This window comes from Denticeps clupeoides, chromosome 16 (assembly GCF_900700375.1).
Source record: "Denticeps clupeoides chromosome 16, fDenClu1.1, whole genome shotgun sequence".
Lineage (NCBI taxonomy): Eukaryota > Metazoa > Chordata > Actinopteri > Clupeiformes > Denticipitidae > Denticeps > Denticeps clupeoides.
Genome location: NC_041722.1, coordinates 5,447,312 through 5,475,199, shown reverse-complemented (window position 1 = coordinate 5,475,199; position 27,888 = coordinate 5,447,312). Strand labels below are relative to the sequence as shown.

General features: G+C 44.7%; 1 protein-coding gene across 2 annotated transcripts; it reads right to left on the bottom strand.

Annotated features, from left to right (window-relative positions):
* Nucleotides 1-135: 135 nt before the first annotated feature.
* On the bottom strand, nucleotides 136-27,888 carry dpy19l3 (dpy-19 like C-mannosyltransferase 3). 2 transcript variants are annotated; one of them, XM_028956789.1, is made up of 19 exons: nucleotides 27,552-27,888; nucleotides 27,009-27,139; nucleotides 25,869-25,996; nucleotides 23,059-23,149; nucleotides 22,481-22,602; nucleotides 21,908-22,053; nucleotides 21,272-21,395; nucleotides 20,889-21,023; nucleotides 17,665-17,796; nucleotides 15,989-16,090; nucleotides 15,421-15,494; nucleotides 14,769-14,927; nucleotides 13,974-14,093; nucleotides 13,694-13,805; nucleotides 13,071-13,127; nucleotides 12,788-12,870; nucleotides 8,363-8,495; nucleotides 2,916-3,074; nucleotides 136-1,564 (listed from the first exon to the last, which is right to left on the bottom strand). In XM_028956789.1, the coding sequence occupies exons 2-19, from the start codon at nucleotides 27,115-27,117 to the stop codon at nucleotides 1,361-1,363; spliced, it is 2,190 nt and encodes a 729-aa protein (XP_028812622.1). In that variant the 5' UTR covers nucleotides 27,118-27,139; nucleotides 27,552-27,888; the 3' UTR covers nucleotides 136-1,360. The 2 variants fall into 2 exon arrangements, with proteins under 2 accessions (XP_028812622.1, XP_028812621.1); XM_028956788.1 differs by having other exon boundaries at nucleotides 27,746-27,870.

The window sequence follows — 27,888 nt, the reverse complement described above, 5'->3', positions numbered from 1 at the left end:
TTTCAGATTTGTGTTTGGAGTAGCTGATGTGTCATGGTTTCAATTAAACCCATTTTTGGGGACAGCTTGTTGAAATATTTCCGTGCCTTTTCAGGTTGGAAAAAAAAAAAAAAAAAAGAGAGAGACTCAGGAACGCTGTGTGTAGAAATGCAGTTTAATTACAAAACCAGAACAAAGACTTCAGCTGACTGGACTCTACAGAACGATGATGCTGGTGACTTTAGAAACACAGAAACACTGTTCATTCTCAACATAAGACCCAGACAGAAACGCACATTACAGTCAGCAGCGGGTAACCGATTTGCAAAACAAACCCAGACAAATAACGGTGCACAGCACCCTACAGTATACGTTTCATTACATTTTAACAGCCTCGCCGATTAAAGTCTGATGTAAACTAGGAGATATGGCACTATTTGTCAGAGACAGTCCAGTAAACATGTGCCTCAAAAGGAAGCAAGATGGGGCAGCATTGCTTTCAAAAACATACACAAGTCCCAACGTAAAATAGTTCCGTCTTCGTACAACCAAACACATACAGACCTCCATCTGTAAAACGAGAATGCTGCCGTTTAAATGCCCGTTTAGCCATGCAGGTGAAACTGAGGAGGACCTTTATACCCATTCAATCTGTTCATTTATCAACCCCCATTTCTCCAGTGGCTGCACTTGGTGTGCTGGACCCTATCCCAGCAAATCCATGGGCCCATAGCTGGAACACTGATCAGAACAAAACATTAAATACTGACCTTTTCAGAAAGCAGGAATTTGTGTAATTAACACAGTGTTCTCTTCCAACCAGAACAACGCTCTAAAGAAATAAAAAGTGTAGCTTAAGACAAAACATTAATACTCAGAACAATATTAATACACAACACAGAAACTTTAGTACCTTTTTATGGAAGAAGAAAAAGATATTTCAAGGCCTAGCTATAACTGAACAAACACCATTGTTAGTGGAATAAATAATCAGTAAATGTTATTCACAGTGATAAGACCCAAAAAGCAGAATATCTGTGGCTGTGGCACCACAACATAAACTTCTCATAATTGTCGTTGCCCGTTGACCTTCCCTGATCATGGGTTTTAGCATAAAAAAGCAGGTACAGCCATGACAGCATGTTGGCCAATCAGGACATAGATGCTAGGGAGGTCAGGTCAGTCCAGCCATATTCAATATTTCCAAAAGAACCACATGCCATTTTCCAGAACATTCAATTTGGGTAAAATTTTTTAAAAACGTAAAGAATCATTTACAAGTTTAGCTGGTCCTTTTTGAATGAAGGAGGGCAGGACGATGGTAAACCTGGAGGAACATTCTGGAAAGTGTAGCAGATGGAGACAGGCAGAATGGCGCTGGCTACACAGGCCCCTCTGTGGCCTGCCTCTCCAACTTGGCCTTCTTCTTCGCCTTTTTCAGTCTGTAAACGTGGAACGTCTTGTTCTTGAACACACGCGTGAAGAGTGCAGTGTACACCGCGCTGTCCGTTTTAATGACCTCGCAGAAGCGAGGGTCTGGGGCAATCACCAGATCGGGGTCGTTGTCTCCTTCACCGTCCATGATCTGCGAAGACACAAAGAACTCATTTTGAATGTACTTTTACACTGATGTAATATGAACAATGCAAATTTTGATATTTTAATGTAGCAGGTGGAGGAAAAAAACAAATTAAACCTCGACAAAAAATGCTGCCTCTCATTTTCTATGGCAGCCATTCCATGTACAATTTAGTTTGGTTAGAGGACCTAACCATCCTATTACATCCTTCCTAAGTGGACGTGTTGATATGATATTATTATTACTGTTTATGAACTAGTTTGACTTTATTGAAACATTCCTGTATTCTTTGATTTTCTGATCAGTTTGAGCCAATAAAAAGCTTTTGACCGCAACTAGAATTTAGATTCAAATGTGACTGGTAGTTTATTCATGAATATAAATGTTCTATTCTACACAGATGCATGTGCCATCCGGTGAGAAATAAGTGAAAATGTTGCTGTGGCCTCCTTTCCCACCTTTTCATTCATTTTGTCAAAATATTTTTAGAACTTTTATGGTGTCTCGCTGCAGCTTTTTTATGGGTGTGGGGAGGGTCTCTCTCGCTCTCTCTCTCGCTCTCTCTCTCTCTCTGTGCCGCTAAAATCACATTCAGCCCAAAGTTTAACTACCTGTGCAAACAGTCATCTGCCATTACTGCAAAAAACGCCGCCCCACAATATCAAGTGTGTAATGACCACTACAGAGGCTGGTTTTACTGCATATTTCTCCCTTTTATGTTCTATACATTGTAAGGTGTGAGTGACACACACACACACACACACACACACACACACACACAGATTGCAGCACTACACATGATGAAAGCCTAGCCAAGGAAAGGAGCCAAGTTGAAGCCTCAGAAATTCCAAATAAGGAGTGACTCATTTATTTACGGCTTCAAAAGGGCAAGCGGGAGAGGCAGCCAGTGTGCAGAGGTGATGCACAGATCAGACAAGGCCTCGGCTCCTGCCCTCTTTCCTGTCTGTAATTGAGCGCTTTTCAAAGCCATCAGTGCTGCTGCAAATGACTGGGAGTGACAGGAGTGACAGGCAACCCGTCTCTCTTGCTCTCGGTCTTATTCTCTTACACACACACACACACACAGTTCTAAAGGGGCATTTTCCCCACAGCACCTTCTCTAATAACAAACCTGCTTTTTTATGTCCAGTAACAAATAATGAAGCTCCAGGAATCTGTTTTTTTCATCTTTTGTGTGAACAGGATGCATAATGTGTGAACAGCTTTCGAACGATAGGAACATGCTGCAAAGAGAACCCCCCCTAAGTGGGAAAGGAATGAGAACTAGAACCCTTGGCTACAGATCATGTTCATTTCCGTTTTTGAAAGGAAAATAGTGTGTGTTTGAGACACCTACATGGCCATTGGCCAGGTCCAGCAGGTCTCGCAGTCGGCAGCCGCGCCGGTGTCTGCGTTCGTAGCAGATGCTGTCCTCCAGCACCACGTAGTCTGCGCCCGCCGCTCGCAGGATCCGGTGCACTTCCTCTGGCGACTGCCGGGCGTAGATCTGATAAACCTGCCCCCAGAATACAGCAAAAGAATGAGACCCAGCAAAGCTCTTTCATAAACTGATCATAACCATGACATAACGAGCCAGGAGAAGAGCGCGTTTGGGTGGGGGTCGCCTACATGCTCAGATTCCGTTTCCTGCCTCTGTTTCATTAAACTGCAGACTGACACTCCACACAGACACACATCTGCCCTACGGCTCACCTACAGGGATGACTAAACCTCACCAGGATCATAAAGTATTTAAAAAAAAAAAAAAAGAACACTGCTGTAATGATGAAAAGTGTGAAGTTCCTTAGGACTCAAACCGGGTGATAATCTAATTTAAATGACTCCCGGTCTGTATTCACAAGTCTAGGGCTGAGGATTGTGTATACCTGTGAACCCAGACATCTGCTGCTAACTCTTTCCTCCAGTCTTGACCTCCAAACCTCTGAGGGCATGCTGTGATATCTGGCACCAAGCGATCAGCAAACCCTGTAAGCTGTGGGGTGGATCCATGGATCTGACTTTTTTTTTCCAGCACTGATGCTGTGGTCTAGGATCCCCTATAGACCCGGTGGAGGTGGTGAGTGACAGGAGAATGGCGGCTAAGCTGTTTATTCGTGTTGGACAACATCTCCCACGCCATGCAGGAGACCCTGTCTGGCCTGAGCAGCTCCTTCAGTGGCAGGCTGTGGCACCCACGATGTGGGACGGAGAGATTCACAAGGTCTTTCCTGCCCTGATCACACACAGTGCATCCGTAAATCACATTTCCCACATTTAAATTCTTCTTTTTTCTTCCTCAGAATTCTACACACAACACCCCATAACGACAACGTGAAAAAAAACAAAAAAAAAAAAAGGTTTACTTTAGGAATACTTTCCGGACGCACTGTGCATAGACTAACACACACATCTAATATACCACAGTGTTTATCGTGTGCAATATGTGTATATATACACATGTACACTTACATATACTCTATGTATATAAACATAAATATATATTTATATATACAGATATGTTTAATACACTCATCCAGTGTTTTTCCAGATTATGTATTTGTACAGTGAGCGTTATATTATACAGTCGGCATTTTCTCTGTGCTATTTATTTATTTTTGCTGCTCTTATCTTGCACTGTCCACTTTCTGCCGTGACTATGTAAATTTCCCACTTGTGCGACTAATAAAGAATCATCTCATCTTATCTTAAGTCCAAGTTTGACTCCTCAAACTTGTGTTCTTCAAACAACTATTGAATTTTACAGAAAGAGGGCACTGCCGGCAGAGAAGACCGTTTGCATGAAGGGACGTTCTTGGTCAACTACGGCAAACTGCAAACGCCTCAATGGATGCTGAAATAATATGACCACCGCTAAATCTGCTGTTGCGCACAACACCTGGAAGTCCCTTCCCCCAAAGATCTCATAAAGACACTAACTGTCCAAAATAAATAAATAAAAATAAACTAAAATGAATACATTTATCTAAAAAAAAATATATATAATAAAATAAAATAAATCCACGGCAAACGTGGTCTTCAGGTGGTGAAAGGTGAAGAGAAGCATTCAGGCACCCCTCCGGCCGAAAAGAAACTAACAAGGATTCCCTCAAATCCCCATATGCTGCAGGCGTGGGAGATGTGGCATACAGAACTCTGCTTCGCCCGGTGCGGCCCGGGGCCTGAGTCCGTCTCATGGAGTCATTCACATATTGTGAATTGTACATAGTAATATATGTTGATATATTCTCTAATAATATATTTTATATATAAGGAATATATAAATATTAAATAGGATATATGACAATATATGGAAATATTGCACTTATTGCTGTTTTCATTTACTGAATAAATACATTGTTATACTATTTAATATATTATTATATATACTGAAAAATGTCCTACGTTATATGAGAAAAAGGCCTTGCAAATATATGGGAAGTTTCTCATATATTGAAATATATTTACCAATGTATTGCAATTTAAAATTCTAGTATATAGCAATTTAGGTTTGTTCGTAAGGGACCTTAGACCACTTCTGGAAGTGCCACGACCCAGCCATCTAGGCATCATATTTTGGCCACAGCCACTCAAATCCACTTGTTCACCACCAGGTGCCATTGCACCTTCTTCAGACAGCGTTCATGATGCTGTGTATGACTGGTTTATTTCATTAAAGGAAGTGTTTTTATTTAGGGGTAAACTTAGATATTGGCATCTGATCGTGTACGACCGCACCACAGCAGTAGTGCAGCATGCAGTGCTACCAGCATGCAGTGTATTGATTAACCTGATTGATCCATTACCAATGGTTGTGGTCAGACTGCAAAGTCTGCTTCCATCATGCTGCTTCTTTTTTTTAAGCCTGTGTGTGTGTGTGTGTGTGTGTGTGTGTGTGTGTGTGTGTGTGTGTGTATGTGAGACAGCGTTCTCAGAGCTCACACTTTATCAGATGGCGGCGCGGCCCATTCCCCTCACGTTCCGTGCTCGAGCGGTGTAGCTACTGAAGACATATCACAGCCTCATTAGTCCCCCTCGCAGGGCCACGCATGTGCGCACAGAACCACCCGCAGAGACCCGGAACGTTCCGTACCCTTCCGCAAGCCCGCCCTGCCACCCCCACAGCTCTGTTTAATGGGCTTTCCAAGAGCTTCCAAAAGTAACAATTAATCTGTGGCACTGACGAGAGCCTGACTAGCGCTCCATCTGTCAAACGGTGCAGACAATGAAAACATGGCATTGTTTTTACAGATGATAAAAAAAAAAATAAAAAAAAACAGGACAAAGGTGGAAAGAAAGACAAAGGGAGAGCATGCGAGCGAGAGCTGATAAATTGAGCCAGGGCCAATCCGAACGGAGGCTTCTCCGGCAACCATCCATTAGCGCCGCTCTCTCCAGGTCGACGCCTGAAAGCGGCGGCCATGGACTGTACGAACGTGCTCATGTCAGTAATTGCTGCTCTGCATATCCTTTACTTCTCCAATTATCGCTGACTTAATGCCCTGACCATAAGGCTGAAAGCCACGCTCGGCTAAATTCCGCTCCGTGTCTGAGCGGCACCGTGAATAGCAGCTGATTTAAGATGAATAACAGCGGGTCAAGAGCTAGAGGAGGGGGGCGTCGAGTCCAGCTCTCGCTCAGTGCCACCGGGAACACGACTGCTTCATTCCAGGGCTGCAGGATCCGCGAGAGTTTGATTTTGTGACCTGAGAACAGCAGAGTCTTGGGATTCCACCTGGGGACCGGCGACCAGAGACACTGGCCCATGTGACCCCGAACTTCCCCCTGATACATGAATTCCATATGGAGATGGTGTTCAATGCAGAGACCACATTTCATTGTGTGCACAACTAATCACTTTCACTTCACTTCAAATGCCACATATTGAGCGTAGTGCAAGCATTGTTGCCACGTGCCGGACCGTTTCAGCCAAAATTCAGCCCATAAACGCTCCAAAACGCACACTAAACTGACAACTATTTAACTACGACCACATTCTAACATACTGGGTTCCTCCATACCAGTTCTAGACAAGCATTTTACCCCCACAAAATATGAAATATAAAAGCGGCCAATTTGGCAACACTGAGCACACGATGCTGTGTCCTCTCTTCAGCTGTTTATAGTACATCTGCACCAGGTCTCCATCTGCACCTTGCAGAGATATTCGTTTTATTTTATTCTTCCACCACTCGTTTATTATAAAGGCAATCACATATTTACCACAGTCTTCAGCTTTTTACTTCTCTTTAATTGAACTTAATCTACTTTCATTAACCTTTGCTGTTCTTGTATAGCTATGTATCTGAGAATAGATTATCAGCACTTTTTTTCTACCTTTTTTCCAAAATGTTCCTCAGAATCATTCTGCTCACAATTTTTTATTGGTACAGGAAACGAATGCCACTGGTGACTGCTGAGGCCAGAGGAATTGTGCTTCGGATCCCATCTGGGCCCTCAAGCTCACCTTTATGGAATGTTTACTTGGACTGATCTGAATCGTTGGTCAAATGCCAGTGTCAATATGACATAACGTCTCTGTCAAGGACGTGACAAGTTCTCTTGGTCCAGACTGATTCATGCTTGTTTGTTTGTTTGTCAAAGGTCAAGGTCACTGATGAATGTTAGCATTGTGCAGATACCCAAATACTGCTTCAGCTGAAACTGAAGAAATTCCATGGTACCTTCAGGTGAAGACACGTTGCAAAAACAGCTCGGTCAAATCATGCATTTATTCAAGTAATTGTGGAACAAAACTTTTATACAAACATAGTACAGGCCAAAAGTTCATTCAATGTGTTTTCTTTATTTTCATGACCATTTACACGGTAGACTCTTACTGAAGGCATCAAAACTATGAATGAACACATGTGGAGTTATGTACTTAACAAAAAGTGGAGACCTGGTCTCCACAGTCACCGGACCTGAACCCAATCCAGATGGTTTGGGGTGAGCTGGACCGCAGAGTGAAGGCAAAGGGGCCAACAAGTGCTAAACACCTCTGGGAACTCCTTCAAGACTGTTGGAAAAGCATTTCAGGTGACAACCTCTTGAAGCTCATCGAGAGAATGCCAAGAGTGTGTAAAGCAGTAATCAGAGCAAAGAAACTAAAATATAAAACATGTTTTCAGTTATTTCACCTTTTTTTGTTAAGTACATAACTCCACATGTGTTCATTCATAGTTTTGATGCCTTCAGTGAGAATCTACCAAAGTAAATGGTCATGAAAATAAAGAAAAGACATTGAATGAGAAGGTGTGTCCAGACTTTTGGCCTGTACTGTATACTTACTGAGTTAATTTAGTTTTTTTACTCTAAAGTGGCAGTCAGTCTGCAAGAAATCCACATTAAATCAAGAATCATGCAGAAGCTCATTCCTATGACCTCCCCATGGTGCTATTAATGGAAGGTCCTCCAGTCTGCAGCTCAGCTTAATGAAGCAGAGTTCCCTCAGATGTGTTACGTTCCATCTTCAGCGCCATCGCAGGTGTTAATTTCACATGCATGAGAAGATGTGCGCGCTAATTCTCACCCTCCTGGACGGATGCAGCGGAACGTGCGGCTGAGGGCTGCATGATTAATGGTCTCCATTTGCATAAATGTGAGTGTGTTACCTGCCATGACCTATGACCACAGGCAGGAGAGCCTGAACACCTTTTGTCTTTACGTGAGTACAGAGTGAAGGACTTGACCTTCAGATACCATCCTAACCGAATGAAACGCAGGTAAGCGACTCTCCACCCAGATGTTCCCCACCAACAGTATTCGGATGAAAACCTTCAGAGCGGGGCAGCAGCATGGCTCTACCTGTCTGGTTCTCTCCCTCAGCGCCTTGTCCTCGTAGTGGGGGTGGTTGGTCAGGACTCTCCCAGTGCACAGCTTGATCCCGGCCAGCAGCTGCATGCTCCCCGCAAACACGGCGCTCTTCGGAGTCTTCGCACTGCAGGAAGAGAGTGAATGGTGAATCGGACCACTGGACTGTCTTCGCATGATCATTCAACGCCGGACACAGAGCTGCTGCAGCCGAGGACGCCAGATTGTTCCTAGTCAAACTTTCAAAAAGACGGGGAACAAGATGACACTTTCCATGTTACCATTTCCACCGGACCTTTTACCGCTGCTTTATACTCGTCCTTTATTTTATTAGGAAAAGTTGATGCAGAAAGTCTACAAAAAAACCCAAATATGACCTCTGCAGAGGTCATTTCACTCGTCCGTACTCAGATGGTGGTTTGTTATTCCGGACCGGCGAGGAGAAGCAGGAAGTCATTCGGACGTAAAGGCCAGCTTGCCACTCGCTGTCTGCCTGTCTCCGTCTCCGTCTGTCTCCGGGGGAGGAGATGAGGTGGTTTTAATCTGGCTCTGGGTGAGACGGTGGCAAACTGCTTGAAAAACAGCTTCCAGCGGCATTTAAAGTAGTTCTCTCCCACTTTTTAGAGTTTTTGTTGCATTGTCACTGACCCTGCTTACTCCAGCACACCCTGTGACAGAGTGTGTGTGTGCGTGTGTGTAATGCACTTCTAATGTACTAGATTAGGTCAGCCATTTGTCACCGGGGTGGCACCGCAGCCTCCACCATGTCAGTGGGTGATGTGTGGATGAGACAGTGGGTGCCACCTTAGGGCCTACACAGCAGCAACTGTGTGGAGAGGTCCTGCTGTCAGGGCCACACCCACCCAACCGATTAAGTCATCCAATCCCCTCTTTCGCCGACTAATTGTCTGCTCCCTCCTGCAGGAGTCACAGCGTTATCTATATTAAAAAGGAACAAATGTAATTATTCACCAAGCCCGCATCATCCCGGGATTCTGCTTTATCCCCTTTCCTCCCCACGCACTCGGGTTTTTTTTTATCTCCTCTCCGGTAAACACCCTGCTGATTTCCTCCTCGAATCCAAAGCCAAAATGAATGGAGGTTCCCGGGGCGGAGGCCTCGCTCGCTCCTCAGGTCGCGCTGCCATTGGTCGACAGAAACTGAGCGCCGTCCCCGTAGAGGAGATGACCTCTGGCCCCCACCCTTGCACGGGGTCACAGGAAATAACCGCCGCATCCGAGCGCGCGCCCATGTTTAATTACGGGACGCTGGCAGGGGACTCCTCTGGAGGGGCCCTGATTTACATTTTATTTCTGATTTATATGCTCTTATGTAAATGCCATCCACCGTTAGCCCTGCACCCGGGTGACATTATTAAAATTGATTAATGTCGTTAATATTCAGTTTGAGAGGACGCGCGGCGTCGTGGCATTGTTATGCGCGCCGGCGCCCCAATGGTGTCTTTCATGCAAGAGGCGGGCGTGCGGCTCATTTAAAGCTCCCCCGGCAAAATGAATGCCTTTGTTTACGTCTACTGTCCCTCTTACGGGAGAACTTTAATGCGAGCTCCTTTTCAGCAGAACGAAACCTGCAGCAGGTCTGCTGGCGTCTGATATGGGGTCACCAGTTAATCACAGAACAGGCACATAGATTTTTACCAGGGACGGGGAGGAAAATACAAGCAGGAAAAAAACTGCCACGTTCATCAGTATGATGATAGCTAATTAATAATGTGCATAAAATTATATTTTGTTTCATTTAATGCTTGCTATCCTCAACACTGGAAACGAGTTTTTCTATTTACTGGTGTTGAATTAAGCAATATAGAAATGGCAAAAACACAGTACAACATAAAAACATGCTGCATTATCAACGCTGAAAATACAAATGATATATGCAGCACACAATTTGAGGAAATATTCATATTTTCCTCTGGCTGCCAGTGCAGTAAATGGATTTGAATTAAGAAGACGTGAATGGCGCGTGACGTATAACATTTAAAATGTTATTGCCAATGGACTGTGAAAAAAGAAAAAAAAAAACAAAAAACACCCAAAAACATAAAACGATCAGAATATCGCAGACAGCGCTGGCCAATTTATTAGAAACCCCTGCTATTCTTGACTACTTTATTACACGCACCAACAAAAGGACCTGGTCAAAGAACCCCTGCTGACTAGATTTGTATTGTGGGACTTAAAGTATAAGACGAAAACTTGGCTCTGATGTTATCACTAGTGCTGTCGGCATTGGAGAAATTTAGAAAATAGATTTATTACTGCAATGTTTTGAATCAGGTTTTGTCCAAAAAGTGCCAGAGAATAAATGTGGTACCACTAAAACCGAACCTAACCTGTTGCTAATAAAATGGCCAGTGAATCGTTCCGAACACGGGGGGCTGGCATTAGCGCCGGGCAGGACAGGGCCTTCGGGACCGTCCCGGCGGAGCCCCGACTCTGATCCCATGCCTTCGGCTGTGAGGGGCAGGTAAGCCCCGGGCCGATCATCAGAAAAGACGTCCCCCTCTAATGGACTGGAGTTGTGATGTGAATTGTGATTCTGAATTCTAAGAGCCCGTGGTGCGTGGCGGGGGTGAAAAATTGGCCTGGCAGAACGACTGGGTCGGGATCCGGAGCCAGAAAATCTAGATAGGCTCTTTACCCAAAGCATCAACGACAGAAAAGCAGCTAAGTGGAACAATTGCAAGGAGAGAAGAAAGCTGCGAGACCAACAATTAGCATCGAAACGAAAGTGGAGGATGTGTGGACGTTGACAACAGCAAAAAAAGAAAAAGAAAACCCTACGTGGAAAGAGAAGGGGGAAAAACTGCTTTGTTCAGCTTGAAGAGCAACACAAATTGCCGGCGCTCCAAGGGCCGCTGAAGTTTCGCCCAAGACAAACAAAAGCTTCGTTTGTCTTCATTATTCAGAAACAAGGAACATTTTGGAAAGAGTTAAGCTCTCCGCCATCGCGGCATTGTGAATAATCAAAGATCAGACCGATTAAAGTGAATTAGAGACTTTATTGTCATTGCACAATCATACTTAGTACAACAGTACAACGAAATTGAGGGAATTATCCGGCTCGGCAGGGTTCAGAAACCATAAGGACGTGTGACGCAGCCACACCTAAACGCAGGGGACGGCCCAGCGCGGCTCGATTCCGGCTCCGGCCCATTCGAGGAGTCCGGTTCAGCTCGGCTGAGCGTTACTCGCGGATATTTCAGCGAGAGGCCTGGTCCACGGCTTTACATTTGCCCTCGCCGCTTCCCGTCCCGGTGCGGGGATAAAAAAAAAAAAAAAAAAACGTACGGCTTTCTCACGGCTGCGTGTCAGTATCCAGTCATTTTTCCAGTTCCCTTTTTCAACACCGATTTCTTTTTCTGCTACTCAATTTTTTCCCCTGCAGTGCCGATAAACTGTGATTATGAGGAACTACAGTGTGTGTATGAGGAACTACAGTGTGTGTTCCAGTTGTATAAAGAGCTAGATAAATAAATATTCCATATTTATGGAAATATATATATATAAAAAAAAAAAAAAAAAAAAAAAAAAAAAAAAACAACCGCCGTATCAAAGGCCGTCCCCAACCCAGGCTCTATAGGAACGTGATTGGCTGGCATCCCCGTACAGTTGCAGTCACTGGATTATCGTCCCATATTCTGTTTCCTTGATGATAAGACTGCATAAAAATAAGCTGCACACAAGTCACAACTGAGTTACAAAATTAAAAAAAAAAAAAAAAAAGGACAAGTGCACACAGTCGCGGTCTGGGCGCTCGTTTTAAAGGGTTAACCTGTAGGTGCTCCTGCGGATTATAAACCCGCTAATCTACATACGAAACTAGAAGAGCTTTGGCCATGTCGGGGCGGGGGGGTTCCGTGAAACACTTAACCCTTTCATCTGTGATCTAATTAGCGCAGGGGAACAGGCTTAATGCCACTGCGAGAGCCAAGGTAACTCCACACCCTAATCCTCTGTGCAAATTGGATTTTCCGTGTTGGAAAGGAACCCGTGTTATTTCCCTAAAAGCGACGTTTTCATGCTTTCATTTGCGCGCCTTCCTCCTCCTCCTCTTCTTCTTCTTTCCCCAACCCTCAGACTCACGATGAGCCACCAATGAGTTCGGGACCAACGTCTCAGATCGCATCAGACTCATGGCATCGATTTAACATTCTGCCCAAACTGCAGGTCCGCTGCCGACCGGTCAGGGATGCTTCACGTCTCATTCAAACACCGTCAAACAACCCCGCCTGACTGTTTTACACATACACAGGCACTCTCCGCCATTGGCCATGGAGCCGAGCCTATAGTGAAGGATAATTCGATTTCCTTAGGATCAGTCCAATCCCGCTGTTAATGCCATTGAGCACTAATAGAATTTGGCGGAAAAACAGCCTGATTGAATTTGACTTTATACCTAATCCACGTCATCAGCTCGACCGTGTCCGGGTCGTAGAATTCCCTCAGCTCCGAGATCTCTTCTGTCAACTTGGGCCAGAACTGTGTGTGAAGAGGACAGGGATAAATAAGTGCTTGCGGAATAATGATAACTCATATATATGCATAGAACCACACAAACACAGAGAGAAAAACTGTGAACCATCTTAATGTTTTCTGTTGAATTCCTGTGCATGCTGCTTTCCACTAGCACCAGATACAACAGTGTAAATTGTAATGAGATGTTCCAGAAGCTTCCTTACCTTGTAATAAAGAAACGCCAGGATTACAATTGGAACCGTATATCTGATCAGTCTTAACTGCACAAATGGAAACAGAAGTTATGCATTAAACACATGTCGAGTATTTTAATGCAACGCAGCCTGCTGGTGGCAGCTACTGTTACCACACTGCCACCTGGTGGCCAAACGACACACACTTTCTTTTACTCCATATTAGAGCACTCAGTACCCTGAGCATACTTTGCTGTTTACTTATTTATTTATTAACAGTTGCAGGTTTTTATTTATCCATCTATCTACTTTCTTTTTGATCTTTCCACATTCGCCCGAGCCGAGAAATCACATCCATGGATAAGTCACGCATTCTGATTGGCTAGAATAAGATGCTCGGAACACAGAGAGCGGTGGAATCCATTTCAAATATATTTCTGCAGAGCAGCCTGCCAACTACACTCTCACTCTCTCTCTCTCTCTCCATGACATTTCCAACAATAACACCCCAATCCGATCAAGGATGTCAAACCAATCTAATTAAATACCGAACTGGAGTTTAACGCGTCAAAGCAGTCTTAAAAGAGCAAACTTGGGAGAAGTCTAAAGAGCAAGTCCAATGCTGTGTGCATCGCTCGCAAGGCTTCATTTACCTTCGTTTGGCTACTGCAGCGCACAACCTTCAGGCAAAGCTCCCAAACTTCCCTTCCACACACGCCGTAGGCGGCAAAGGCGCACATGTGCCCAGTCCACAGGTACTTCATCCTTTTTCCACCAAGGAACACAGCAAGAAAGCATTTAGCCTGTGTTATCGCAGAGCTGCTATTATCAGCCTTGGTAATTGGGAGATTACTGGTGTGAGGAGCAGGAAATGAAAGATAAGGAATGAGAAGAGATCTGCAGAATGGAGGGGAAGTTGGAGCGGCGGCTCACCTCATGGTGCTGAGTGCCAGCAGGCCGAAGCAGATGGTGTGCAGTAGGTTGTAGGCCACGTCCGGCCTGAGACGGATGGTGACCTCTTCCGAACTCCAGGATGGGGCAGAGGCGGAGTGGCTGCAACAAGGACAGAGTAAAACAGAGCCACCAACGTGGTAAAGATGACGGTGACGGTTAAGTGAGCTGTTCGATGCGGGACTGGAGTCGTTGGCACGTCCGAAACTGGCGGGCCCGACGCTCCCCCGGCTGCGCTGATCACAGACGCCGAACGCCGAGATGGGACCCGGCGAGACGGCCTCACAACTGCCACACAGCGAGCCGGAAGGGAACGGTTCTAGTTTCGCACTCTTCCTCTGCTTATGTGTGTGTGTTTTCAGCGTAACAGTAAAGACGGGCAGGAGTGAGGACATGTGAGACCTTACCCACGTGCCTCTGCACGTTCAGGCCCGTGGCTGGTGATTGCTGCATCTTCTGCTGATTTTTTCGAGGACAGCGCCTCCATAAATCATTATTATTTATTGATCATTGCAAAGCTCTACAGATTCTACAACAGATAAATTGAGTAGCTGAGATTCTGTAGTTCTGTTGTCAATACTGAATATTTTGAACTTTATTGAGCATTGCTTAATAAATTGAACATTCTCTTGTGCATGTCTGACTAGGATTCAGAAATGGATAACGTCAGAGTAAAGCTGCCATTATTTACCCTCATTACACAGTTAAAATGAAGTAATGCGATGCATTGTGGGACTTGTGTTTTTGTCAAGACAGAAAAGCGGACATGGAGCTCACCTGAGGTTGCCCAGAGACACCAGGGCAAGCAGGAGCAGCAGCACGCCCAGGGCAGAGACGTAGGGGTACAGCAGCAGCGTGCCAGCCAGGCGCTCAAAGGTGTCCAATGGGAGCAGGCCGAAAGCCTCTTCACACAGATAAAGGCTGGCGTCGAAATCCCTGCACCGCCACGAAGAGCAGACAAGATGCGGCGCAAGGAAAACAGGACGGTGAAACGAGAAGGAAGGTTAACATACGCCGTGTGTGTGTGTGTGTGTGTGTGTAGTGTTGGTTCTGCTGCAGGAGCGTTTGGCCCTTTTCTTTACGAGCTGAATGCAATTCTGCTATGATTCAGATCACAGTGGGGGCTAAATGTTCAAAATCCATCATCTCCTTTATGGAGAACATCTGCAGGATTTCTGCTCTGATAATTGGAATTCGCTTAGCTACAAAAAACAGAAGCATGAAAGAGCCATAAGAACAAAGAAAAGATAATGGACAATAGGACACTGATTTCTGCCTGTCAGTCATTTGTCAGTCAGATATTTTTTTTCTGCCGCTGTTTAATCATTTGAATGATTCTAGGTGGGTTCATCATCAAAAACTGAGAATTAATGACTGCAGCGGTGGGGAAAACGCTTCAAAGGTGACAAAACGTTTATGCCGTACGTACCTGGTTGCACCGAGACCAAATTTGGCTTTTATGAATTTGAAGATGTGCTCATCGCTCTGCAGCCACAGTACTTTCTGTGATGGTGGCAAGAAAATAATAATGATACATGTTGTAGTGAAATACATTTAGAGCTTTTTCTATATTAGACTACATTTACAGCATTTATCAGACGCCCTTATCCAGAGCGACTTACAATCAGTAGTTACAGGGACAGTCCCCCAGGAGACACTTAAGTGTCTTGCTCAGGGACACAATGGTTGTAAGTGGGATTTGAACCTGGGACTTCTGGTTCATGGGCGAGTGTGTTACCCACTAGGCTACTACCATTCTACAGTTAGTTCCTTCAGCTATTCTGATTGGGTAAGGGAACCTAAAATGACGGAAGTGACATTAATAATGTTATCATCAACATTTTGATTGAGTAGGATAAACCTCATCTCTCTGAGGAGGCCTGGTATAAACGGAATAAATGTGGACTCCAGGCTCTGGACCTCTCTGGCTGCGCGGCACTCCAGCTTCATTCCTGGTGGCAGACTGGGGTCGATGTAGCAGAAGTCTCACGACTCACCTTGGCTAAATAATTCATGCAGAATGTTAGAGCCACGACAAGCAGGCTGTGGAGGAGCAGCTTCCCCAAGCGCACCACCAGGCCTCCTGACTTCAGCCCCTTCTGCAAAACACACACACACACACACACCGGATATGACCGCTCAGGTCCTGATCCCTGCTCACAAGTAGACAAGAAGAAGCTCCTTGCACTCATGCAATTCTAACGCTGCCCCTTGCGCCCAGAGCACCAACTCTCCCTTTGACTTATTACTGGCTGAAATGGCAACCAGCGAGGACCCAGTTTGAATCATTTAACCCACCCAGCATCTTCAGAAGAATAAAAACCCTGTTGAGCAGGAGAAATACGAGGCCTGTGGAGGGCAGAGTCTAGGCCGGGAGCACCGACGTTGAAGGAGGTTGGGAGAGAAATGAAGACTCGCGGACAACTCGCTCGCTCAAGAAACTTCCTCCCTGAATATTTATCTGAAGCATCGCAAGAAGTATTATCAAGTACGGAAAATATCTCTGCAGACACTCTGCATTGTGACTGCAGATCTTATCAGGTTAAATTTCACCCAGCAACAGATAAGAAAGTCAATTTTGCACAACTGGAAGATTTCAAGCCGCCCCTTCATCTGGTTCTCCCATATAAAGCAGGTAGATGTGACAAAACAAGAACATTGTGAAAAATAATCATAAAAGCAAAAGAATCAGAAGACGAAAATAAGACAATAAAAGTTTGACAGAATGGATTTACACGTACAAGCCAGCGCGAAGAGGAACTGCTGACATGATCGGAACCGATAAATCTACTACAAAAATAATGGAAATAGCAACCAGCCAAAATATTAATTTAACACGACCCGCTGTCACACGCTGATTTCTAGCTATTTTTTTTCTGTCCCCCTGGTAGGTTGAGATTGATGGTGCTGGCAGGACTGCAATTCAATTTAATGTCAGATTCACTGGTTTGAAACACTGTGACACTGACAATTAGCAGAAGTGGAGGAGATGTACAGCACACCAGATCCTGAAGCTAAATTTGCACACTTTCATCCTCCCATCCACTAAAACTTGATTATTCATGTCCCAGGTAAAACCTACTGTTCCAAAACGGAATATCACTGTACCCAGAATTGGGTGTGAAAGCATCCCTACTAATTTTTTTTTTTTTTTTTATTGCGTTTGCACATTTGCTTTGATTAATAAAAAAAACAATTAACAGGATATATATATGTGTGTGTGTGTGTGTGTGTGTGTGTGAATATTATGAATGATCTCCTCATAGTGGATTCTGGATGTTCACATTTTGTTCTTGAAATTGGCCAAATTATGGAGATACTGCAACACAATTAATTAAGGTAATTAAGTGGTCTAAGAGAAGAGAAAAAAAAAAAAAAAAAAAAGGTGGTCGAGGGAAAAGGCTCCCTGATACACATGGTAAGTTCAGACTACATACTGTAGCTCTTCTTTTCCCCACACATCAGGGGAAAAGATGAAAAGATGTTTTATCACAGGATCAAACACTTTGTACTTTTCTGCGGTGATGCTAAGAGGATACGTGGACCATGCAAGGAAAATGCCCCAAACAGGAGTTTGTGGTTTAATCCTCTTCTATTCTGTTTGACTTTCTGGTAACTCGTCCGTGCAAAAGAGCTGCGGGTCCAGAGAAACGGAATTCCTGCTGAGACTCACCTGGAAGTGCTTCACAAACAGAGCGGCGACGATGAAGCTGAGGGCCAGAGAGCACAGGATCATGGAGTTACAGAACTGCAGGATCCACACGCACAGCAGACTGAAAACCTGCACCAGGTACAGCGATGTCACCTACACACACACGGAATTACAGTAAGATGGGTTTATACACTCCAGGCTAGCTGGATCGGGGAGTACAGAAAGAAATGACAAATCCTTTCGAACGTCTGAAAGGAAGCCGCTTTAAACAGATTTTGGCTCTCCCCAGCCACTGAGAGACCAAATAATCCCGGCATCACTCACACTCAATAAATCATATTACTAGAGCCGCAGCTGGCCTGTGCTCCTCCCCTTCCCACGTTAAGTGTTATTATATATATTATATTAAAATTAGTGGGGGGGGGGGGGGGAATGTTAATGATCTTTTATTTTTTTAACATGCTGCAGACAACCATCAGGGACCATTTTGAGAAGTGGTGTGTCTGAGACATGCAACTGCCGTTATGAATGAATAATCTGCATTCGGACCATAGGTCATCTAATGATGAGTTAATAAGAGTGCTTAGAAACATTTGCTTAAAAACGACAGTTAATTAACACACTGCTGGAGAATTTTTTTAATTTATCTGGCATCCACATTAATGGATACATGGACAAATTGGTGTTAGTTAATTAAATCACAATTAAGGCAAACTTCAAAAGCAAGCGTGTTTTCTTCCCTTTTCAAGTCCCTCTGCAATTTCTCTGGTCGTAGCCCTGAAGTCAAACCGCGTGTGCCTTTATTGAATTAGGACTGTTGAATCATGTTTGATCTCACTGGTAATGAATGAATATTAATCTCTGTCTCTGCAGGTCGGTAAAGAGCTTTTATAACTTTAGATCAAACAGTGAATGGCAGGAAAAACAAAGAGACAAGAATGGTTTAGAACATACGTTATATGGTGTAGGCCAGCCATTATTAATCATTTTATATGTTGCTTTGTACAGTTTTCCTGGTGGGACTATTGTAAAATGTGACGGTGTTGTTCCTGGTCATGAAGCAATGTCATAGATTGCACATTAAAGCAGTATACACTCCTAATGGCACATACTCATTTGGACATCTCGATTTTTTACACGATAGAACAAAAGCGAAGACGCGTACCAATGTAATAACGTAAGGTGATAAAATGCACAAAAAGACAAGGTTTTTGACCTTAAGGTCCCATGACATGATTTTTTTTTTCTTTCATATCGGTCTCGTTGGTCCCCTAATATTGTATCTGAAGTCTCTTTTTGAAATTCAGGCTTGGTGCAGAATTACAGCCACTTTTAATCCCACAATGAGATTTCCTCAGGACGCGCCGTTTCGGTGTCTGTAGCTTTAAATAATGTGGAGGAGAGAGGCGGGATGAGGAGGAGAGCGGCCTATAGAAGTGAGCGGGCATTCACAGATCTTCCGTCATCAACACCATTCACCAACCACAATGTTTGGCACTGGAAGTCGTTAATCCATTAAAAAAATAATCAACTCAATGTTTCTTCAGCCCCCCATGACGGAACATTCTTACATCCAATCACCGAGCAACTGCAACTGTTTTATGGGAGGGGTGGGAAATTCTCTGGGATTTCTCAAAATTCTCAAATTCCAGGTGAGACCGTCTGAGTTGAATGGAGAAGCTGAATGACCAAAGCACTCTTTCCAGCCACTTCAGAGCATAGACAGGCTAGAATGACTCATTTTAATATTCTCACAAAGTGAAATTTTCAGGCCATGGGACCTTTAAGTTTGACAACGATGATGAACAATTCTTATCATTCGCTCATGTTAATGAGCATTATGAGGCTTTTGATGACAATCCTGATTTAGATCTCTGGACTTTTTTTTTTTTTTGCATTAAATTCTTCAAAATTCAAAGGGTAAACACCACTGTTTATACAATAAATTATTAAAAAAAAAACTGTTCCCACCGACACGACCTACAACCCGGGACTTGCTCTTGTAACATTAAATGCAAAGCATCAAATAACAGCTTGCATGGAAAAAAAAATTATGTATAGTACTTTCCTAAAAAAAAAAAACAACTTTTATATATATATATATATATATAGTTGTTTTTTTAGGCATATATATATTTTTTTTCCTCACTATTTCCCCTCACTCAGTTTCATTCCCTGTTTATACCTACATCATATCCCGACTGGACTATTGCAACAGCATCCTGTACGGTGCATCATCCACAGTCTTCAATAAACTTCAGCTCATTTGGAATTCTGCTGCTTGCCTGCTCACCCACTCCCATCCCGTGGCCAAATCACCACTTCTCCAAAAACTTCACTGGCTGGCGAAACCCCATCGGGGGCAATTCAAGATTCTTCTCTCTGCCCGAAAAGTCCTCCAAAAGCAGGCCTCCTCCTACCTCTCGGACCTCCTCCACCATCATTCTCCCTCTGATGCCCCTCTCCTCCTTTTCCACTGCTGCCTTTGTCCCCTGTAACTGTACTGGACTGTCCAAATTCACATCGCCCCTATATCTTCAGAACTGAAGATGCTTAGGCACTAGGGATGTTAGAAAATAGAGCAATATATTGTGCTGTTATTGTATTGATGCAGGGACACACTGATAATATTGATATTTCTGTATAGAAATGTAGTCCAAAATTCAGTTCAGAGTTATGTAGTTTGTGTGTTACCTAGTGGGTCACACACTCGCCAATGAACCAGAAGACCCAGGTTCAAATCCCGCTTACTACCATTGTGTCCCTGAGCAAGACACTTATCCCTAAGTTGCTCCAGGGGAGACTGTCCCTGTAACTACTGATTGTAGGTCGCTCTGGATAAGGGCGTCTGATAAATGATGTAAATGTAAATGTAGTTTTGGCTGAATTATTAATGTAATGAGATCCACACAGATCGTACACAGCATTTTGTACATCAGCTCTGTTTTTACATTTTCTGTGAGCTGCAGATTATCGCAACATGTACAGTATCATGATATAATCATAACGTATCGTATCGTGAGATCCCTGCTAATACACAACCCTATTATGCACCACTTTTTCACTTTCCTTTTATATGTTTTATGTGTTTTTATTTATATGCTGCAGAACACTGGAACAGAACATTTTATGTTTTTATCATCCTTGATTATAACAAAAATGAACACTTTAGGTGACATTCATAAAAGGTGTCATTCTATTACAATACCTACAATACCTATATATGCACATAACTAGATATTTACCTGCTTGTGTGTGATTAAGTCCAGCCCATCGAGTGCAAAGATGACAAGCGCCTGGACGAAGAGGATGAACTGGTTGAACTGCCACATGAGGCAGAAACAGAATGTGGAGAGGAAGATGAGCCACAGCACCACCCTCTGCAACAGGAGACACAGCGGAGAATAAAGCCAGGCACAGAACTGACAGCGGAGATCTGTGACATTCACGCCACACGTCACCTGTTCTGTTCCTACAGTGAGTTACATACTGAACTGCCCTTGTTATAGAGAGCGAGGACAAGTTAAGAATAGAGCCGAGAAGAAGACCTGCCACCAAGCGCAGAGTAATAGGCGTGTGTGACTACTGCCGACGCAAGGAGAGGCGCCACGTTCAGAGCGCTCCTCACCTGGTGAATGGGCTTCAGCTGGGGTCGCAGGTAGCAGGTGATGGCCGCTACCTGCAGAGCGAAAAAGGGCAAGGACCAGTTCTCCCTCAGGGAGACGGTGAATTCCACGCGTGTCGTGTCCACTCTGTTCCCAACAACAACGACATCAGGATCAGTGGTGTACGACATTTGATTAGCAGAATCTTGATTGTTGCAGACTGCAAGTAGTATTAGACTAAGTTCATGACCAAATCCAACTCTTTTGTAATGTTACACAAATTTGCCAATATAATTTGGGATGCTGGTATACACTGCCAGTCCAAAAATTTTACATTATAGAAATAAATCAGAAGAAACAGGATTGTGACTAGAGGTTATGTAAAATAGACAAGAAAAAGAAAAAAAGCAAAAATAGGTTTATGCTGAACACAATCATTCACTTCAGATTCATCAAACATACTTCACTTTCTCAAAAATACTAAATGCGTTTCTTGCACTGGATTCTTCACAATGTGCTCCATCTTAGACTCCATGACCATCACAGAGTAGGTGCTTCAATGACCAGCAGACCAACGTTTGTCAGCAGAACGTTCAATTACGTGGAGAATATGTTAAAATATGGGAAAAAAAAAAAAAAAGTCCTTCAGCATGATGTACCTGTTCAGTATGTACCACACCCCAGTGAGGGCCCCAGCCAACCAGGAGCCACTGAGTAGCCAGCTGGTGATAAACAGAGCGATGACATACACGGCTTGCAGAGCAAATACCGTGTAGATGTAAAAATACACCGGCTCCAGGTATTCCTGCAACGACAACATCATTTACATTCATGCATCAGGTAAAACACGCACACAACTACAGAGAAAAACAAGTGAATCCCATCAAGCCTGGTCCCTCCATCTCTGAGGATAAAAGGAAGACATTCATCTAGACTCTTCTCCATCTTGGCCCCCTCGAGGTCAGAACAGCTCAGTCACTCTGCACTTTCAAACGGCAGCTCAAGACCTTCCTCTTTAGAGATTATTTAGATTAACTTGTAACCTTCTTATAGTCTGAATTAAGTATAGAAACTACAACAGAGTGAATAAAAAGATTGTATTCATGGTTGGGGGTCCTAGTGAACCAGAATTGATCACTTCACTGATTGTAACATGGAAGCACGTTTTAAGTCGCTCTGGATAAGGGCGTCTGCCAAATGCCTTAAATGTAAATGTAAGTCGTCAATACTACCTGAATGGGGAGGACTCTGTAGAGGACGCTTAGGAACACTTCTTGATAAATGTTCATGCGCTGCAGGAGGTTTATCGTCCTCCTGGACTCGGTGAGGTTGTCGCTGACGAGTTCAATGAGGCCTGACGACAGACGAAGATATTAAAGATGAATTCTTTAATCACCAATTCCAACATTCGATTTATTCGTCTTGGTGACCATGTTGGCCCAGCAGCCCATTTTCATTGAAAGACTTCCGTTTTTAATCAGCAGCAATCCAGTTTTCTGCACAAGAGCTCAGAGGAGCCATTCATCCCAATCCCCAAACCTTCCTTCTTTACTCTTTATTCCTTCATTACTTAACTTTATTGCATCTGTTGTGGCAAAAGCGCTCACATTGCGTAAGAAATTGGTTTACAGAAGATCATGTCCCAAAAGGTGGTACGGTTACCGATGACTTTGCTTTGTCACGTATGTTACGTGAAACCACAGGGAGAAATAACCACAATTCTGAAACCAACTAAACCGCGCACTGGACGACGTGGAACTTAAAACTGTTCCTGTGAACCCTCGTGCCGTGTCTGGTTACGCTGTAATACCTTGCTGGATGGAGGGGGCCTTCAGCATCTGTTTGTAGTAGGAGTAGTAGAGACCGCATTCGGTCCGAAAAGAGATTTCCCGCTCCACTTCCTGTCATAAAAAGATGCAATATTAAGTAAATGGAGTGAGACGCAAAAACACAAAGTTGCAGGTCTCTTTGCAGGCACAGGGAAGCATACAAACTAAAAGGCCAGAAATAACGATATAAATATATACAGTACAGGCCAAAAGTTTGGACACACCTTCTCATTCAATGTGTTTTCTTTATTTTCATGACCATTTATATGAGAGATTCTCACTGAAGGCATCAAAACTATGAATGAACACGTGTGGAGAAGACCTGGCCTCCACAGTCCTGAACCCAATCCAGATGGTTTGGGGTGAGCTGGACCGCAGCGTGAAGGCAAAGGGGCCAACAAGTGCTAAACACCTCTGGGAACTCCTTCAAGACTGTTGGAGAACAGTCAGGTTGTATATTCTAGAAACTAGAATATAAAACATGTTTTCAGTTATTTCACCTTTTCCTGTTAAGTACATAACTCCACATGTGTTCGTTCATAGTTTTGATGCCTTCAGTGAGAATCTACCAACGTAAATGGTCATGAAAATAAAGAAAATACATTGAATGAGAAGGTGTGTCCAAACCTGTACTGTACATATACACATAAAAAAAGATTGATGTAAAAATAGGTTATAAAGCGAGGTTGATAAATGTGCAAGGATCTTTTAATGAAGCTTAGAACAATGTCTGTAGACACTAAGAAAAACACAATTTCACTGAAAATGATATTTTTTCTACCAAAAACAGTCAAGAACATCTGCCTTGATGTGGTATGACAGTAGGCCTGTAAGGAATCTAAATTGCTGCTATTGTTTTAATATTAATATATTAAACAGCAAACCGTATAATTTGTCTGCCTGCGCAGCAGACCATACCTTCAGGTTGGAGAACCACAGAAGGTTCTCGTGTATTACGTTCGCACACCACGCGTGAAAGATCCCCAACGTGACCGCCAACGTCAGCCCTGTGGTTATGACAACCGGTTGCACCCAAAGAGCTCGAAACCCCAAACGTAGGTCAATCCAGAACTGTCCCCTGTCCTCCAGCATATATTCCGCCGTTCCGTCCCTGCCTGGAGACAGTTCTCTGCAGACCGCTTTCCGGCGGCACTCGGGCCAGGCCTTCGCTCTTCGGCGAACCTCCATGTCTGCTTCCAGCTCACCCCCTTATCTCCGCAGCTCTTCCTGCAACGTACCACCAAGCCTTCGCTTTCGCTCGGTCACTCCTTCCAAACGCCGCCTCACGAGAACAAGGACCACTAGCGGAGGCTAGGCTACGTCTCCAACAATGACGTAACTGCGATCAGCGCCGCAGAGACGAATCTGTGGACCTCTTCTCCGACGATCTGGAGAAGAGCTCGGAAACTTTGAGGAGAGCTTGTCAAAGCGTTCACATTTCCTAAAAGTGGAGCGAGCGCACGAGGCCTTAAATAAACCCCGCGAGACGCTATAACTGTCACGGACGTGACTTCACACTTGATGCATTTAAAGGCCTCGGCCGCAGCTGTTCTCCAGCCAAACGGCGCAGTGGCATCCCAGCGGACGTCACCGTGGGAAGCTGCGCGGACGCGGGGTAACCAGAAGCCGTTTTTTCCCCCCATTACTGGCCTTAAGTCACATTTGATTAGCTGCAACAAGCGAGGCACTAAGAGGGAAAAAAGGAAATGAATTTCCAGCATGTCCCGATTCAGCAGTCGGGACCCCGTTACCCGGGAAAAGCTAATTAAACACGGGCAGGGCAGAAGGCTCCGGTCATCTTATACTTCAGAGAGCCATTTACCTGTCCAGAGCTTATTTACCAACTCCTCTTGCTGCGGTAATAAAAGCCATCATTCCTGCGGTTTTTTTGGGTTTTTTTTTTTTGCGCTGTCAAAAACAAGGTCGTGAAATGAAGCGTCCGTTCCGGAATAACCTCGCCGCGGGCGGGACAGATAGCATTATCAGACATGGAGGGGGAAACATCTCCGCAGCTGGAAAAGCCATGTCCCACCAAATAAAAAAAAAAAATAAAAAAAAGGTTGACATGCTGTCAGAGGAGAGAAACTGCAGGACCGAAACGCGGCCTGATGCAAGAACCAGTGTCGTTAATATGTGGCAGCACTATAAAGCAACCCGCATTTATTATCCGTCTGCGTCGCATGTGTAGAGAATAAAAAAAGGAAGGGAAGAAGAAGCAAAAGGAAAAGTCCATTCCTGGTTTTGAATATGGCCAATGTGGAAATTGCGAGATTTACCTAATTACTACTTTTACATTTACATTTACGGCATTTATCAGACGCCCTTATCCAGAGCGACTTACAATCAGTAGTTACAGGGACAGTCCCCCTGGAGCAACTTGCTCAGGGACACAATGGTAGTAAGTGGGATTTGAACCTGGGTCTTCTGGTTCACAGGCGAGTGTGTTACTCACTAGGCTACTACCACTAGGCTACTACTTTTCTAGCATAGTGAAATGAGCCCGGGTAAATGGGCAGGGCTGCGTCAGGAAGGTGTGGCGACCCCTAATGGGCGAGGGCGAAGGAAGAAGATTCTCTACACGGTTTCATAATGAGTCAAGTTCTCTGAAACGTGACTCCACAACTCACAGAGCGCACATGGAACATGTCCGTGCCGCCTGACAGCATCGGGAGGGAAGGTCATTTACACCCGAGACGTTCTCTCTCTGCGTTTGCTCAAGGCAACAACAGGCGCCTCGTGTGTACCGAGAAGGGGTGATGAGAGAAAGGCGAGAGCCGCAGAGCCCGCTCACCTTGATGTTGGAAAACCACAGGTCATTCTCATGCAACGTGGCAACGTAGACGCAGCAGACGAGGCCAAGGCCGAGTCCCACCAGCGACCCGGTGACCCCACAGGCTGCAGCCCACCATGTCCAATTACCTGGTGAAATCGTGAAACAGTGTGTGAGATGAACCGCATGCGAACTGGATGCAACTTGTCTACATGCACGTACACTGCAATTCAAAGGTCAAAGGTCTTTTTTTGGTTGTTTTCATGCATTAAAAAGGCATCAAAGGGTCAAAACTCCCGTCCAGGAATTGTTCATGTTGTTAATGGGGGAATGGCTGTTAATGGGGGAATATCTGCATTCGTTAACTGTGTTCGTTAACCCAAGTCTGTGACATTACAAGCTGCAATGATTATTATAAAAGCCTTTTAAACAATCTTAGTATAGCTAAAAACTGTTGCACTTTTAAACAATCCAGCATCTAGTGACCCGGGCGATATGGGATACACCACATTAGTATATCAAATTAGTTTTCAATTAATATATCAACGTTGTTTATTAAATTTTTGTCTTTTTTTTTCTCTCTTCAAACCCATTTCACATTATTAGGGAAAGAAACCAGGGACATGGTGGTAACACTTTGAATGGTAGTGTTTATATGTTTAGAAGCTTAACTGTGCTTATATACATGTTAAGCATGGAAAACAGCAACCGCTCCCATTAATTATTACTCGGCCTAAATCTGGATCACAGAATCATTTTCTGAATCGTGAATGTGCATCTCTGCCACGAGCAGATGCGTTGGTCAGAGCTACATTAAATCCAACCTTTCGCCCCGTACGTACATCCGTGGCTGCAATCTAAACGTGTGCACTGCGCATCTCTGCTGGTTCCTTTACATTTACTTCGGGGCGCCAGACGCTCGCACATTTCCATCAGCAACATTTACATGTGGAAACCTTTTGATGCAAAAAAAAAATTGATTTTATTTTTACACACACGGCATCACTGGTGGAATCGATCTTGCTGGCCTCTAAATCGCACCTACAAAGGGAACCAGGTGGGTTCTAGTAAAGCGGCCAGCGAGTTTTATATATATACAACAGAGCAGAAGCACAACGTCAATCCTGAAAAGTGTTAGAGGAAAAAAAAGCAATAAAAAACCTGAGAAGCTCTTGCTTGGAGGTTCTGCTAACTGGCTGGGTTTGGCGTGCTGGTTCTCAGGCCCCGGTTCCTTCACCTTACTGCCTTTCCTCTGTCTGAGGGCCGTCATGGTGTCTCTCAGCGCTCGACACCTGCACGCGCGTGGGGGAGAAACAGAATCACCAGAACGTCTGCACCCTGGGTGTTTGCAGCTTTTCTTTTTTCAGATGAATGACAGCATTGCAGTGTGAGTCGTTCCAGTTCTACACCCACATAATGTTTGCAGGTCCTGTTGGATAAAATCTGCTAAATACATGCATATTAATCGACTTCATGGGCTGAAAAAAAAGGCCTGCACGCAAAGTAAACGATGATCAGAACATCACTAATGGAACCGATGAGCATTTCGTGATATAATAATCAGTGTGATGGCCGCTTCAGCGTTAAGTAAACGACTGACGCGCAGCGAGCGCCGGGTCAAAAAATAGATCCAGGAATTCTATAAAAGAAGGAAAATACGCAGCGCGCCGCGCCGCGAAACGTGCACGAAAACGCCGCAGTGACCTGCAACCACAGCAACAATCCGCTCATTCATTCCGCGTCCCGGCGCAGGCCTGACGTGCAGCGGCGTTTCCTGCTCACGCCGCGGCGGGGACGTCGGCGCGTCGCAGAGGGCATCGCGGGCTACGCTCGGTCCCCCGCGACGCCACCGCGTCGCCACCGTTCCGCCGGACAAACACCGCTCCGCGTCGCCTCACCCGCTCACTTCCTCGTCGGGTCCCCGGCGGCTCCTCCCACGACGCGACAACGGTCCCGGCGACGTAAAGGACGCGCGCGTCCGTGGGACGGGCCCGCGCGCAACAGATAGTCCCGGCGGGTGGCCGGCTCGGCTCGACTCGGC

Bases quoted from the DNA above. Each gene is read 5' to 3' on its own strand.
- dpy19l3 (XM_028956789.1), bottom strand. From the start codon at position 27,117: ATGACGGCCCTCAGACAGAGGAAAGGCAGTAAGGTGAAGGAACCGGGG. The intron at 25,997-27,008 runs GTTTTTTATTGC...CGATTTCACCAG, and splicing joins TCCAAGCAAGAGCTTCTCAG to GTAATTGGACATGGTGGGCT. The intron at 16,091-17,664 runs GTGAGTCTCAGC...TGTGTTTTGCAG, and splicing joins TGTTTGTGAAGCACTTCCAG to AAGGGGCTGAAGTCAGGAGG.